Source organism: Primulina eburnea, chromosome 9, assembly GCF_022965805.1.
Source record: "Primulina eburnea isolate SZY01 chromosome 9, ASM2296580v1, whole genome shotgun sequence".
Taxonomy (NCBI): Eukaryota; Viridiplantae; Streptophyta; class Magnoliopsida; order Lamiales; family Gesneriaceae; genus Primulina; species Primulina eburnea.
The window spans coordinates 31,709,746-31,723,621 of record NC_133109.1 but is presented as its reverse complement, the minus strand read 5'-3'; the positions used below and the strand labels follow the sequence as shown (position 1 = coordinate 31,723,621).

Here is a 13,876-nt window from a genome sequence, read left to right as displayed (position 1 = left end):
AGCAACATTAGATTTATCAAAAGGACACGTGAATAGATTCAGCATATGGTTAAGCCTAATCGGAGCCCATACCCAAACAAAATTAATTGATTGAACAAGAAAGTTTAAATAATTTAAAGTATGCTAAGAAGCAAGAAGATGGGAGATGGATTAAGTAAGCGGAGGTGTGGCGTGTTAAACTAAGAAGAGCAAAGGTTGCCATCGAGGAGCGTAGGTGCGGAGCTCGGCTCTAGGGGGCGAGCTCATTGGTGTCAACTTGCCTCGAGATGGCTAGTTTGTGGGTGCATCAGAGACGAGTAACTCCCTGTCTCGCGAGTATGGTCCTCCACTTCCTATAAATGAGAGGCACGAGGATTTTATTATTCGTTCACTGTACTGATTTTTTAGTAGCATCATTTTGTTTCTTTTTTTATGTATATTCAGTCGTTGACTTGAATGTTGGAAAGACTACATCAGACATCTTTCTAACAGTTTGCTCGTGATTTCAGATTTAAACCACGTCCAGAGCCTCAACTCGAATCAGTTTAGATTGTAAGAATCGGACCCAACATTTTTAGTGAATATCAAATATAAAAATATGAAAATATGAATTGCGCATTGGAAAAGTAAAATAACGAACAAAACTTGTATATCCTAAAGTGGTTCCAAGGAGCACTTTAAGAGACTAAATCACAACGACAAAGGTATATAAGGGAGTTAAATTGAACATCAAGACTGTTGTTTGATATCTTGAATGACCACACGTGCGGCATTGCGTCCTGGAGCACCCATTACTCCGCCTCCTGGGTGGGCACCGCTCCCACACAGATACAATCCTCTTAGTGGGGTTCTGTAATTCGACCTACATTCAAGTTGAACCGAGGATTGTTACTGTTTACTGCCTTGAATGCATAGGCTCCTAAGCCAGAAGATGAAACAATATAGAGGCGACGTTACCATCTTTTCACGGGACGCATCAGAAATAAGGAATCTAATCCCATTGCACCATGAAAGATATTTCCTCCTGTCGAAATTAGCAAAGGCGGAGTTGCGGTAATATCAAGAAATCAGAATAAGCAAAACTATAGAGAAAATTAATTTAGCTAGGAAATTATTATTTTAATTTAGCTAGGAAATTAATTTTAATCAGAAAAAAGCGTGTCAATTGATACATACCCTCATGCTGCTTCCAATGACAACTAATCACAACATCTAAGAACAGTAAGCCCATATTATTAATCTGACGGCTATAGAGCAACCAAAAATAATGACTCGGGAGGAGACGAAATAGGAATGCCTACAGGAAGATTGAGGATAGTCATGATGCGCAGACTAATTAACACATTGACATACTAAGCTGAAGAGATTCTCAAAAGTTCAGAACATATACGTGCTTTGATGTAATGCAGCATATTCAGAAGTCTGATGAGATCAAACAACTGAATACTCATCTATTTATGGAAAGATCGTTCAGCCTAATTCCTGAAGTAAATGGCAGCAGTTACCTGTCAAACCAATTTCTCTTTCAAGATCTGGTGGAGTTAACATGTCATAGTCGATAACTGATGAACGAAAACCAGGGGCATATTCATCAACTAGATTAAAGCATCTTTCAGCAAATGATTTCTGCAGCAAATATTTGTGAAATGAGAAACAATTTCAATGAAATGAGAATGATAGAAGATATACTGGCATAGGAACAAGCTAAATTCCAAAGAAATGGAGTAGCAGAAACCCGTAATTCCATGAACTATAATTGGGCTAAACTTTTGAAAGTCAAATACAGTAAATACTAAATAGACTAACCCGGTATGCGGGATCTTCCCAACTCCCATCCACTGGTGTATAAGGTGTGTACTGAATAAATAGGTTAATGACATGTTTGCCTGTTAAGAATTGCTCATATTCAATTAACACAATTCTAACTGCAAAGTAAAAATACAGCTCGTATTTTTTGTTATTTGCTCACAAAATGGGAGGAAAGAGATTAAACAAAGAGGTGGAAGAGGACTATTGGTTCGCAAAGATAAACTGAAGCTTTTAATCTCGAACAATACATAGACATGTATACAAAAGTCATTATTATGCAATATTTTGTGCAAGGCATGAGGCTAACCTGCAGCTAATTTGTCAGTTGACTACTAGCTACAATTACCAAAATGGAAAAGTTGTTCAAAAATTAATAATAGTACAAGTAAATATGACAAACCTTGAATACCAACGAGCAAAGCATAAATGACCTACAAACTCCAAAAACTAAACACTTTCTAGAAAGTTTAATATATATATATATATATATATACACACACACTCCGCAGTTGTCAAGGATATTTAGGTACCGGGTGGCGAAATAGTCTTGTCCAGTACAGAAGGGATTGTCATCTCAATTACAGGTCTTCGAGAAGGTATCCCATTCATAGACTCCAGACAAGCAGAGTTGATCTCGTCCATACTGTTTGAGTGAAAAAAATCAGGAGATTTAACCGTGTTCATCAACCAAGAATACTAGAACCATCCAATTTTGCAACTATTCCTTAAGTTTTGAAATTAATAAGACAAAAAAATGAAAAACAAAGGAAGTTATGTTTTAAAATACAGAAGCACTCCAACCAGGAAATGTGTGATACATACGTGAAACTTGTCACAGATACGAGCATTAACAATGCGTGGAATCATCATGCAACAATAATTAGTTGAAATGACTCGGTATCATCATTTGGAGGCTCATTCCTCAGCCCTTCGTATGGTGAGTGCTGGACTTAAAAAATTGAACCAACCAAGGTTTTGGGCCATTCCAAGTAAATATCACGTTTAACTTGGCATCAAATGATCCATTTTCTTCTATACTAACAACTTTTTTGGAGGACATACAACATGTGGCAATAGAATGATAAATCTGACACTTACAGCAAACAGAACTAGAATTAGTGAAATACCTCTCAGAACCAATGTGTATCGTACCCATATGCTGAGGACCAGAATCAGGACTACTTGTCTTGCAGCATTGAAACTGAGGCAATTTGTCAACAGCCAGATTTATCTTTGTGGTTGCCTGTTACAAGGAATAATGACACCCTGAATTTCCTTTCACTTCATACAAACTTGCAAAATCAGAAACAGTGACAGAAAAAACTCCAGGGGAATCAGTTTCATAGAACTGCTATTGAGCTTTATAAAGAAGAAATTAAGAAAACGCTTTATAAAGAAGATCAGTTTCTGGAAGATACTTAAAAGCTTTCGAAGATACAACTAAGGGGAATTGCAAGAAAAAATTGAGAAAACAGTTCCAAGGAACTACTACTGAGCTTTTATAGAGACCATAAGTTGAAAAATATCCAAATTTAAATAGTTATGGATTTCTGACACAATCAATACACTTTTGCAGAAAAATCAACAATGAAGAATTCCATGAAAAGCATATAAATAGTAAATCCTACCAGCAAATAGGTAGTGTTAAAAGAAATCGCGTGCATTTAGAACCTAGTTTAATGCCAATGGATAATCATTATTCATTGCCCAGTAAACTTACAGAACTGTAATCTGAATTCTTGATGGCACGAAGAAAATCGTCAGGAAGTACATCATGTGGCACAAATTCCTGAGAGATAAATTGTAGTCCGTGTTATTATCTATTGCATGTATTTCTCTCTATAAGAAAAATTGAATGCTGGAACCACAATATGCACAAAAGATATAAATAAAGAATAAAAGTTCACCGTGAATGTTCTGTATGGAGTAGCATTTGAAAGAACGACTGAGGAATACACTTGTGTATCATCAGCCAATAAAACCTAAGTGACCGAAAAAAAAACCGAATTTCAAAATTTGTTAGGATATAGTTTTGAAATGAATCAACAGGAAAGTCATGTAGCAAACTACCCCGCACGCTCTGCCCGAGTCCTCAATCATCAATTTTGAGACCTAATGGTAGAGAAGAGTAAGAAGAACAAATTTTAACACACCAAGGAAGGAAACATGATGATCCCAAAATAGAGAACATGCAAAGAATTAAATAATTGTCCTTGGTGCTAGTTTACTCATTCAATTCAGTAACAAAACAATGAATGTCATTCCATCAACCCAAACATAAGAGAATGAAAGCAGTTACAATCATTGGCAGTGGATGCAGCAACAACGATGCGAATAAGAAAGAACCGCCAATTTTAATTCATGAACATGGTACTGTTATTGATCACAATAAGTTAAAAAAAGGATATAAAATCATTGTAGTGAGTTGTATTAAATTGTAAAGAAAAATTCACCAATAATTTTATGTAAATTAGGTCAATGATGTCAGATGTTACATATAAAAAAAAAGTAAGTAATCATCTTAAAAATGTTTTTGATACAGTTCAGTTGAGGTACAAATCTAAGTCTCCACAAACTTACTTCAGCTTCTGTTACTATCGTGGCACCAGCTTCTCTAGCAGCCCTACTTATGGCCAAAGACACAGAGCCCATCCCACCTTCAACATAGCTGCAGTATATCATACAGAAGTGAGAAGAGAACGAATTCTAAACAGTGCAGTTGTTTGTAAATAACATCAGAAAAATTTGTAATTTTCTTTTTAATTCTAGGCAGGTGAACAGGATATGATAAAGATTAAAATATCTGACAAAATAAGTTATTCACTCTTAAAACATCAAATGTATCTTTCTACACTCTTTTCCAGAAAATGAAACAAAAATCTCATCTCAAACATAAAATACCACAACTTCCAGAAGCAACAAGGGTGGATAAATCTTTGCAATATGTGTGCAATTTCCAGTGACCTTGTCATGCCTTTAAAGAGATACTCACGACCAAATTGCGCGATCACCATCAGTTTCTCCCATCACATGATGCAGCAAAACATATCCACTTCCGGGAGTATTGACACTTCCCTGTGATACAAATGGAAGGAACATATCAAATAAAGTTACACCAGTTTTATAGTGCCTACACAGCGTGAGGTCTGTAATTGTTGAAAGTGAAGGGACGTAGAGGAATAACTTCAGAGAGGTTTTTATGTTTCATTTTCTCTTTATTATTTTAAGATAAGCAGGAATCTTACTCATCTCACTTTATTTTATTTTTCTTGAATTTAAATGGCAAGGTAAAACTACTTCCAATGTTATATCATAAGACCCTTGTTGGTGATTAGGAAAAAAGAAGAATTGTAGGGATCCTCGATCAAACTAAAAGTCCATTGAATAAATTGGCTTTGAATAATAAATAAGCAACTGATTAGAATATAACTTACTGTGGTCCCTATAACTGCATCTGTTCCAAGTGTTGCCTTCAGGACATCACTCTGTAAATAATAAGTCAAAGTCAGGCATTTAATAGTGCGCCATAATCCTTTTGTTTCTAAAATAAAAATTACAAAAATCTTATTATCATCATAGATATTTAAGCATGTGGAAATTCATAGGTAAGGTGCCCTTTTAGGTTATCAGTTACAAGATGTATAAATAAAGATACATAACAAGTTCAACCAGCCATCCAGGTGATTATATTCTGAAATAAGGACATGGAAAGGAAACGACAGATTAAAAAGCACTCCATTAGGTAATTTTAGTATTTTCATTCACAAATATAGAGCATTTTAATAGAGTGTGACATTATCATTTGACTACCTCAAACCAGTTGTTTAAAACCTTAGATGCAGGAGACAGTAAGAGGTCCATAAAATCCCTGAAATAGCCAAGAGGTGTGATTAAATTAAGCACATATGCTGGATTTGTTGTAACGGTTATCCAGCCTCCTCTTTGAAATGAGATAGAATCCGCAAAATGGAATGCTTTGATAATTGATAAGCAAGGCAAGATATCAAAGAATTTGAAGAAAAGAATGTAGACTCACAGTAATTCCTGTTGCCCCATGGCAAGCGCTCGTCTCAGACAATGAGCCCAAAAAACTGATTTTTCTAATTTATTCTCCATTCGAGCATTAAAAGATGATATTTCTGGCAAATTTTCAGGTGGTGATGAATCCAGAAGTGGGTCCATGAATTTACAGAACTTCTCTAATTGATTTTCATACCTAGAAATTAAGTGTAAACTTCAAAACAAATATAAATTACACTTATATTACCCAAAAACATAAATAAGAGAAGACGATTTCAATTTACAAGATAAGTTTGCACTCAGTTAAAAAGCAAAAAAAAGGAGTGAAAAGTTAATTTAACTTGTGAGTCAAATTACCATCGTCAACAAAATTAGTGACAACTAGGTGATTGAAAAACATAGCCGACCCACGATTTATGGGCAACTTAAATCCGGAAAAAACTGATAATGTCACCTTTCTGTCAAACATAAATCGGGATTTAAGACAGAACAGGTCTGTTGACTGTTGTAGGCAGAATAATTTCATGAGACCTCCGTTTTCAGTGATCAAACCACATAACTCACATTCCAAACAAAATCCTATCCTTCAGCTCTGGTAAACAGTATTTCATGGTATTGTATCCATCAAAACAGGACAAAAACTTTCAATAAAAGATGACAGCGGGCAAATGTACCTAGGATAAGCCTCCGCATCTCGTTTGGAGAACTTGGAAATCTCAGAATAGTTAAGCTCCTTATCAGGACCAAGCAAAAGGTAGCGCCCATCGAGACAAGGAGTAAATGAAGACGGATTCCTCTTCAAAAACTTCAATCCATGCCTCGCTAACTCCAATTCCCTAACATGTCAATAACAACTCCATAAATGAAAATAAAACAACTTCAAACAACAGAACAGAACAAAATCCATCTGATTCAAGTTAAGCGAGAGAGACTTGATAACTGATGGGCGGAGGAGGCTCTGGAGGTAGCTACAGCGGGAGAACTTAAATCCAGGGACGAGTTCCTCGGTAACCGCCGCTCCGCCTATGACGTGGCGGCGCTCAAGGACTGCGACCGAGAGACCCGAGCGAGCGAGGTAGGCCGCGGCGGTGAGGCCATTGTGACCGCCGCCGATGACGAGCGCGTCCCATTTCTTCTCCCCCAACGCTCGCGTGGACGTCGCAGCCGTACTGAGGTGCCTCCACATTTCACCACACGCTGTCGCTTTCGTAAAATCTTTTATGTTTTTTGCTATTCTAGTCTATGGGAGTTTTTTTGTAATGGCTCCACAAAATTACGTAATTATGGAATATTTAGTTTAATTGATTAATTTTGTCTCTTAATAATGGGATTAATAGTTATAAATCATGTTCATCACCAAATTATTAATATAATTATTAAATTTTATAATTACATTAATAGACACACATGCATGTCATCAGAGAATTTTTGTTTCAAACACATGGTTATAAAATTTAATATAATATCAATCATTTTATTATATGACTTGGACAAAAACACTAGGTAGGATGTATTCAATTCAAAGTTTTGATAACTTTTAATAATTTTTTCAAATGATAAACTTTTATGAATTTGATAGATTTTTTGGTCATCCATGCAAAAGTATTATTTTTTATGCTAAGAGTGTTATTTTTTTGAATATCGATAAAGTTGACACGTATCTCAGATAAATATTCGTGAAACCATCTCATAAGAGACCTATTCTTTCATCAAATATATGTTTTTCTGGTTTTTTGAGAAATAACCCATGTATTGAAATATAGGAAAAAGATTACTATTCTTACTTAAATGCTCCCCAAAGATATCAACATTTTAGGGTACAGACGCTTGGTCGATGGCACTTTACTCTTCTGGCAAAGAAATGAATAATTTCATGTGGACAAAAATAAAATGAAATGTATGATAACTTTACTTATTTTTATAACAGCAACGTTGAAAAAAAAATTACATGTACTGTTTTATTATTATTTTGTAAAACATCATTCAAATAATTATGAAAATGACCCTTTTCTCTCAGCCTCAATTTTTTTCTTCATTCATTAACATTTATCGATTGGTAAATGATTTGAAATTGCATGTGTCAGACGTATATAAATAGATACAGGTCAATCTCCTAGATATCTACATAAATAAAACCATGTAAAGTGACCTTTCTATGAAGAATAAGGAAAAACACCTGTTTGCGCGAGAATAAGCCCATCATTCGTCTGCATGTCAAGTTAAAAGGGACAAAAATATAAAACACACGAAACCACACTTAGCTTTGAGATTGAGGCTCACTTCATGCTGCAGCTGATCAGCACGAGTGAAAACAAATACCATGATTTCGTCCTTTATTGATTTATTAAATTACATTATTGCGCAAACTCTGTCGTCAGTAACAAAATCTCCGCTGTGCTCGATAGCAAATGGATTATCAGTACACTCGAGCTCTTGGTGGGAATGTTTCGATTTCGTCGTCCAGTGTGTTCATGTGAACTGGCCTGTAGTCCAGTCGAACTTTCTCATTTTCCCAGTATCTGCAAACCAGAGAACGATCTTTGTCAATGAGAATGGAAACAAATCAACTTGTAGGCTATATAGCATATCATAAGCATCTGGAGATGAGGGGGTGGAAGAGGAGAATCCTTCTAAAATGAAATTCTTCGAATTTTATTATTATGATTTTCAAATGACATAAGTTTCTGCCCCCTCCCCGGAAATTATTTCTTGTCACCATCAATATGGCTTATATAGTTCTGAGTTCATCAAGAAACAACAAAAAATTGTGGACTCAGCGGTCTGATAACCTAAAAAGAAGTGCAGAAGCAAGCGACATGCATTAAGAGAAAAAACCTCACCCTAATGTATGTTTCATCCAGTTCTCATCATCTCTTGTCTGCAAATTGGCATACAAGATTCAGTATTCTAAAATGATGAATAAAAGGGAAAGATACATGCAGCAAAAGGTTTAGATTAGAACTAACCGTAAAATCCTCACGTGCATGAGCTCCTCTACTTTCTTTCCTGGCTTCAGCAGAGTGCATGGTGATGCATGCATTGATTAAAAGGTTTTCCAACTCAATTGTCTCTACTAAGTCCGAGTTCCTACAAAGGTTTAACCAAACAAGAAATGTAAAACATTAACACACAGTATTCAGTTAAAACATTCGATATAGGCATATTCCCAAAAATTAATGTACCAAATCAAGCTTCTGTCCTTCAATTTCACATCATCAAAACTCTCCCATGCCTTATCGATCAACTGACAACCTGGGACAGACAAAAATTTCAGCAACAAGAATGAGGAGTTCAATGTTCTATGCCACTTGGACTTGCATGCGAGTGGAACTGTTGGAGATCTTGCATACCTTCCTCCAGTGTTTCCTGAGTCCGAAACACAGCAGCATTGTTTTGCATTATCCGCTGCATGTTCAGCCGGATTTTTGAGGTAGGGATGGAGCCATTTGAATTTCTAAGCTTGTCTAGCCATGCAATTGTCTTCTGTCCTGCATCGTTTTCTAGAGGGTTTTGTTTCTCTCCTACAACATCACAAGTAAATGTATCTCAATATCATAGTCATGGAGCAGAACTTATCGACCAATAGATCAATGAAAATCTGGGCACCTGGCCTGTGGATTTCTGCAACCCTGTTTGCACACGCCCGTCCAAAGACCACAATGTCCAGGAGTGAATTTGCTCCAAGTCGATTGGCCCCATGCACTGATGCACAAGCAGCTTCCCCAGCTGCAAATAGACCAGGAACCACGGTATCGGGATCATCACCTTTGATGGTAACAACCTATACAACACCACAAAATTTAGAAAAATTTCCATATTGTTGATGAGTTATTCAATGTGCTTCAATTGTACCTCTCCATGGTGATTGGTTGGGATTCCCCCCATATTATAGTGGACAGTGGGTAAAACAGGAATTGGCTCCTTCGTAACGTCAACGCCAGCAAATATAGCAGCAGTTTCGGAAATACCCGGAAGTCTCTCCTTGAGGACCTCAGGGGGCAAATGGTTCAAGTGAAGGTAGATGTGATCTTTCAAGGGTCCTGTTTAGATGCAAGGTATAATGTATCAGACATATAATGGAGGTACATGGAATTCAAGGAGTATCAAATCATTTTCCTCGGCCAAATTTTCCTTTTCTTCTGCTGCTGTTCCACCTACCCACATAATGACAATTTACACTGAAACAATTTTGTTTAATCAGCAACCATGGGATCAGAGGTAGGCAGCAACAGCACTCAAACCAGAAAAGGATCTATAAATTGGTATATGACATGGAATCAAATACACTAGTAAGGTTGATAGACTTCAACAGGTAATTAAACCTAGGGCTTTCAATTGATAATAAGCACAAAATCAACTTTTCTTGCTTGTCTAGCATACAACATTCATCGCACAATTTCAGAATAATGGAAATTGCTTCCTCTAGGTTAAACATAAAGAAAAAATATACTTCTAGCTATCATTAAAAGACTTGAAGCAAACCATTTGATCGTGTAGTCTTATGCAGAAATGAAGTTATCCTGGTGTATTTTAAAAGCATTTAACCAGATTTTCTGCACAATAACAATAACATACCAACACCACGCCCTTCTCTGATCTCCATAGTCATAGATCTTGATACAACATCTCTAGATGCAAGATCCTTAGCTGTTGGGGCATAACGTTCCATGAATCTCTCACCTTCACTATTCCTAAGTATACCACCTTCACCTCGGGACCCTGACCATCGAATGGACAAGGTACATGAACAGATTTGAAATGTGAAGACAGAAATAATCGGTTCTTGACGCAATGGAAGGATTATATGTCATATAAAAGTAACAACATATGAACCTTCGGTGATCAGGCACCCAGCACCATATATACCAGTAGGGTGAAACTGAACAAATTCAAGATCCTGCAAGCGAAAAGCCAAAACAATAGTAGTTACAGAAAAGATTATTTTTTTTCAAATGAAGCTCCATTTCATTATCCTTCACACCAAGATGGCATCCATAACAAACATTTATACAGACCTCAAGCGGCAATCCCGCACGTGAAACCATAGCATTGCCATCTCCAGTGCAAGTGTGAGCAGAAGTCGCTGAGAAGTATGCTCTGCCATAACCCTGAAAGGAATACAAGATAAATATTTCTCGGGTGCTGTAATAAATATTATAAAAAGAATTTATCATGTATCACAATGATTTCAAATATGCTTCCAGAAAGAAGTACCCCAGTAGCCAGGATTGTGGAGGCAGCACGGAACCGGTGTAAGGTCCCATCCTCCATATTCAAGGCAATAACACCATGACAGCTACCTGATAAACATAAAGTTTCAAACACATTGATAAATAAAGAAGTGAATGTGTTCATGTTTTACAAGTGGCATGAGGATATGTATGAAAGAAGGAGATGCACATAATAAAATTAATGGTCTAGAGAAATATGTAGAAGGAAAACTGGGAAACCTACCATCTTTGCTCATGAGTAAATCAAGGGCAAAATACTCCACAAAAAATTGGGTATTATGCTTCATAGCCTGGCCATATAGTGTATGCAGCAAAGCATGACCAGTTCGATCAGCAGCACATGCACAACGATATGCTTGTCCACCTAAATAAAATAGAGATTGCGTTACTGGAAGAAAATAAAATCCTATACTTTGTTTCAGCTGTAGTTTTCAATCATACCTTTCCCAAAATCCAAGCTTTGACCACCAAATGCCCGCTGATAAATTTTACCATCCTCGGTCCGGGAGAAAGGTAAGCCATAGTTCTCAAGCTCTATAACTGCTTTTGGTGCTTCCCTACACATGTACTGAATAGCATCCTGATCGCCTAGAGAAACATAATAGAAATTTGTGTAAAGATAAATACCGCGATGGGTCCTGGGTTCGTGTCAAACCAAATGTCCATGCATATTAAAAAGACCTCGAAATTATTATTTATCATATTGCACCTCTTGAAATTTCGGTTCCTTTCAAACAAAAAGTAAACATTTAATGCAGGACGAGATTATTATCATCTATCAGACTTTCTTCCTAACAAGACCCCTGCCTTTTCTTTTCGTTTTCCTTTGAACTTATCCCACTCTAGAATGGTTTCAAGTACGGTTATATATCACCGTGGAAAGACAAAAAAATTGTTTCTACACTCTTCTCATAAACAATGACACAGAAAAAACTTGTTGAGGACAGCAAGAGGAAGAATAAGTAATGTGATTGTCACATGAAGAAACTGTACCCAGCCAATCGCTTCCCTTTACTGTATCATACATGTGCCACCTCCAATCATCCTCAGTCATATTTCCCAGAGCAGCGTTTATACCGCCCTACACAAAATACAAGGAGACGTATACTAGAATCACAGAAGATGAAAGAGCATAAAAGTTCATCACTGACAGGAGGAGCAGAAATTTTGTTTGCACGGTAGTACAAGACTGTCAAAGAAATCTATATTGTGAATGAGAACGCTTCTTAGAAGCAAAGTAAACAATTTAATAATTTACAAACCAACATGCAGGTCAGAACAAAAAAATAAAACAATAACATCCCTATATCTCGAACTAACGACATTAAGCAGTCAACTTCTCATTCTCTATAACAAACATAAATAAAAGACATCGTCAAAAACTAAGAGAAAGATTGGAAAGAATATACTGTTAGGCTGGGAAAGTAAGATTGGCTTCAATGTACATGCAATTAGTCGAATATTAAATTGAGCCAAAATATAGTACCTGAGCTGCAACTGTGTGGGAACGAGTAGGGAAAAGCTTGGTAATGCAAGCTGTATTGAATCCATGCTCAGACAACCCTATTGCTGCCCTCAGCCCCGCACCTCCTGCACCCACCACCACCGCATCATAGGTGTGATCCACCACTGTATAGGATGGCCGTCCATTATTCTGTTCAAAACATAACCTAACCTAAGAACTCAATTAAAATAACACGACAAAAATAAGATCTTTAACACCAATCCAACCACCCCGATGAACTGAATCTCTAATTCACCTAAAATAAAAGATTAAGCTCCATCTCGAACTCACAAATTGCAAAAATCAACTTTTCTTCACGACAAATAAGCATCAATATTAAATGTTCTAAAACAACCAGGCACCAATTGAATACCTCACAAAAATCAATCGGATTCGAATTGAACAATAAACAACTATAGCAATTATACCCCCACTCACGTCGATTCGCGCTATCCTTTCTCAAAGCTTATTCTACCACCAATCCAAAGTGAGGACATCAAGACAAAATGGATAGAACAAGCAATCAAATTCGAGAAAGGCGATAAGAAAACGTACCTGCTGCGTGGAAAAGAGACGGCGGATTGAGGCCGCGGAGGCAGAGGTGGATCCCTGAGAGGGAATGCGGAGGCCACGCGACACGCACCGCCACATCGCCGTTCAATTCCGGTAGCTGTATGAATCTATTTACTTTATCAATCAGTGAGATTAATAGGTTTGAGTGTTCCAACAAAATTCGTAATCGAGATTTATCGTCTGTTTGGCTGTCACTAAAAGAGAAGAGAACGAACAAAAAATCAAGGGAAAAGTTCGATTGGTAGTTTGAGAGCTGCATGTTTACTTGGAATATTATTTAGTTTTTTTTTCCCACTGACTTTTTTTAAAAAAAAAATTATGTAACAAAAATAAATTCATATAATACACAAAAATAAAAATCAAACATTTACAATTTTTCGAACAAAAAACCAAAGACGGACTAACTTACAAGATTAAAATTGAATTTTTCCCGAATATTAATTAAGAAATGGGGAAAAAGGGTGCATTATATCACCGAAAGAGTCGTTTCATGTGATATCGTCTCACGGATCCTAATCTGTGAGACGGATCAACCTTACTCATATTCACAATAAAAAGTAATACTTTTAGCATAAAAAAAAATTTCATTGATTACCCAAATAAGATATCTGTCTCACAAATACGATATGTGAGACCGTCTCACACAAGTTTTTGCTTTATCGAAATGTCATTTTCTTAATTATTTGTAAAAATGAAAATAAAGTTTTATCATTAAAAAAATACAATTTGTCAAATTTTACTAATTTGATTTGTTAGAAAA

General features: G+C 36.5%; 2 protein-coding genes across 2 annotated transcripts; both read right to left on the bottom strand.

The window, feature by feature from the left end:
* Positions 1 to 611: 611 nt before the first annotated feature.
* LOC140841699 (uncharacterized) lies at positions 612 to 7,037 on the bottom strand. Its single transcript, XM_073209321.1, has 16 exons — positions 6,741 to 7,037; positions 6,483 to 6,644; positions 5,825 to 6,004; positions 5,599 to 5,656; positions 5,223 to 5,273; positions 4,781 to 4,863; positions 4,369 to 4,456; positions 3,859 to 3,900; positions 3,696 to 3,770; positions 3,509 to 3,577; positions 2,916 to 3,031; positions 2,319 to 2,431; positions 1,786 to 1,865; positions 1,485 to 1,605; positions 937 to 1,003; positions 612 to 841 (listed from the first exon to the last, which is right to left on the bottom strand). Exons 1-16 carry the CDS (start codon positions 6,992 to 6,994, stop codon positions 709 to 711), a joined length of 1,692 nt encoding a protein of 563 aa, XP_073065422.1. The 5' UTR covers positions 6,995 to 7,037; the 3' UTR covers positions 612 to 708.
* A 901-nt stretch (positions 7,038 to 7,938) lies between these two features.
* On the bottom strand, positions 7,939 to 13,368 carry LOC140841698 (succinate dehydrogenase [ubiquinone] flavoprotein subunit 1, mitochondrial-like). The gene is made up of 16 exons (XM_073209320.1): positions 13,099 to 13,368; positions 12,526 to 12,693; positions 12,033 to 12,120; positions 11,481 to 11,627; positions 11,263 to 11,403; positions 11,023 to 11,108; positions 10,824 to 10,916; positions 10,642 to 10,705; positions 10,384 to 10,527; positions 9,661 to 9,848; positions 9,415 to 9,589; positions 9,159 to 9,329; positions 8,991 to 9,060; positions 8,775 to 8,895; positions 8,649 to 8,686; positions 7,939 to 8,327 (listed from the first exon to the last, which is right to left on the bottom strand). The coding sequence occupies exons 1-16, from the start codon at positions 13,192 to 13,194 to the stop codon at positions 8,225 to 8,227; spliced, it is 1,893 nt and encodes a 630-aa protein (XP_073065421.1). The 5' UTR covers positions 13,195 to 13,368; the 3' UTR covers positions 7,939 to 8,224.
* Between the last annotated feature and the right edge of the window lie 508 nt (positions 13,369 to 13,876).

Coding starts and splice junctions, on each gene's coding strand:
- LOC140841698 (XM_073209320.1), bottom strand. CDS start 13,194: ATGTGGCGGTGCGTGTCGCGTGGCCTCCGCATTCCCTCTCAGGGATCC. Junction 9,590..9,660: donor CAACCAATCACCATGGAGAG/GTACAATTGAAG, acceptor GGTGTTGTATAG/GTTGTTACCATCAAAGGTGA. Junction 8,687..8,774: donor ATGCACGTGAGGATTTTACG/GTTAGTTCTAAT, acceptor GCCAATTTGCAG/ACAAGAGATGATGAGAACTG.
- LOC140841699 (XM_073209321.1), bottom strand. CDS start 6,994: ATGTGGAGGCACCTCAGTACGGCTGCGACGTCCACGCGAGCGTTGGGG. Junction 6,005..6,482: donor GATGCGGAGGCTTATCCTAG/GTACATTTGCCC, acceptor CTTAATTTCTAG/GTATGAAAATCAATTAGAGA. Junction 1,866..2,318: donor CAAGACTATTTCGCCACCCG/GTACCTAAATAT, acceptor AATTCTTAACAG/GCAAACATGTCATTAACCTA.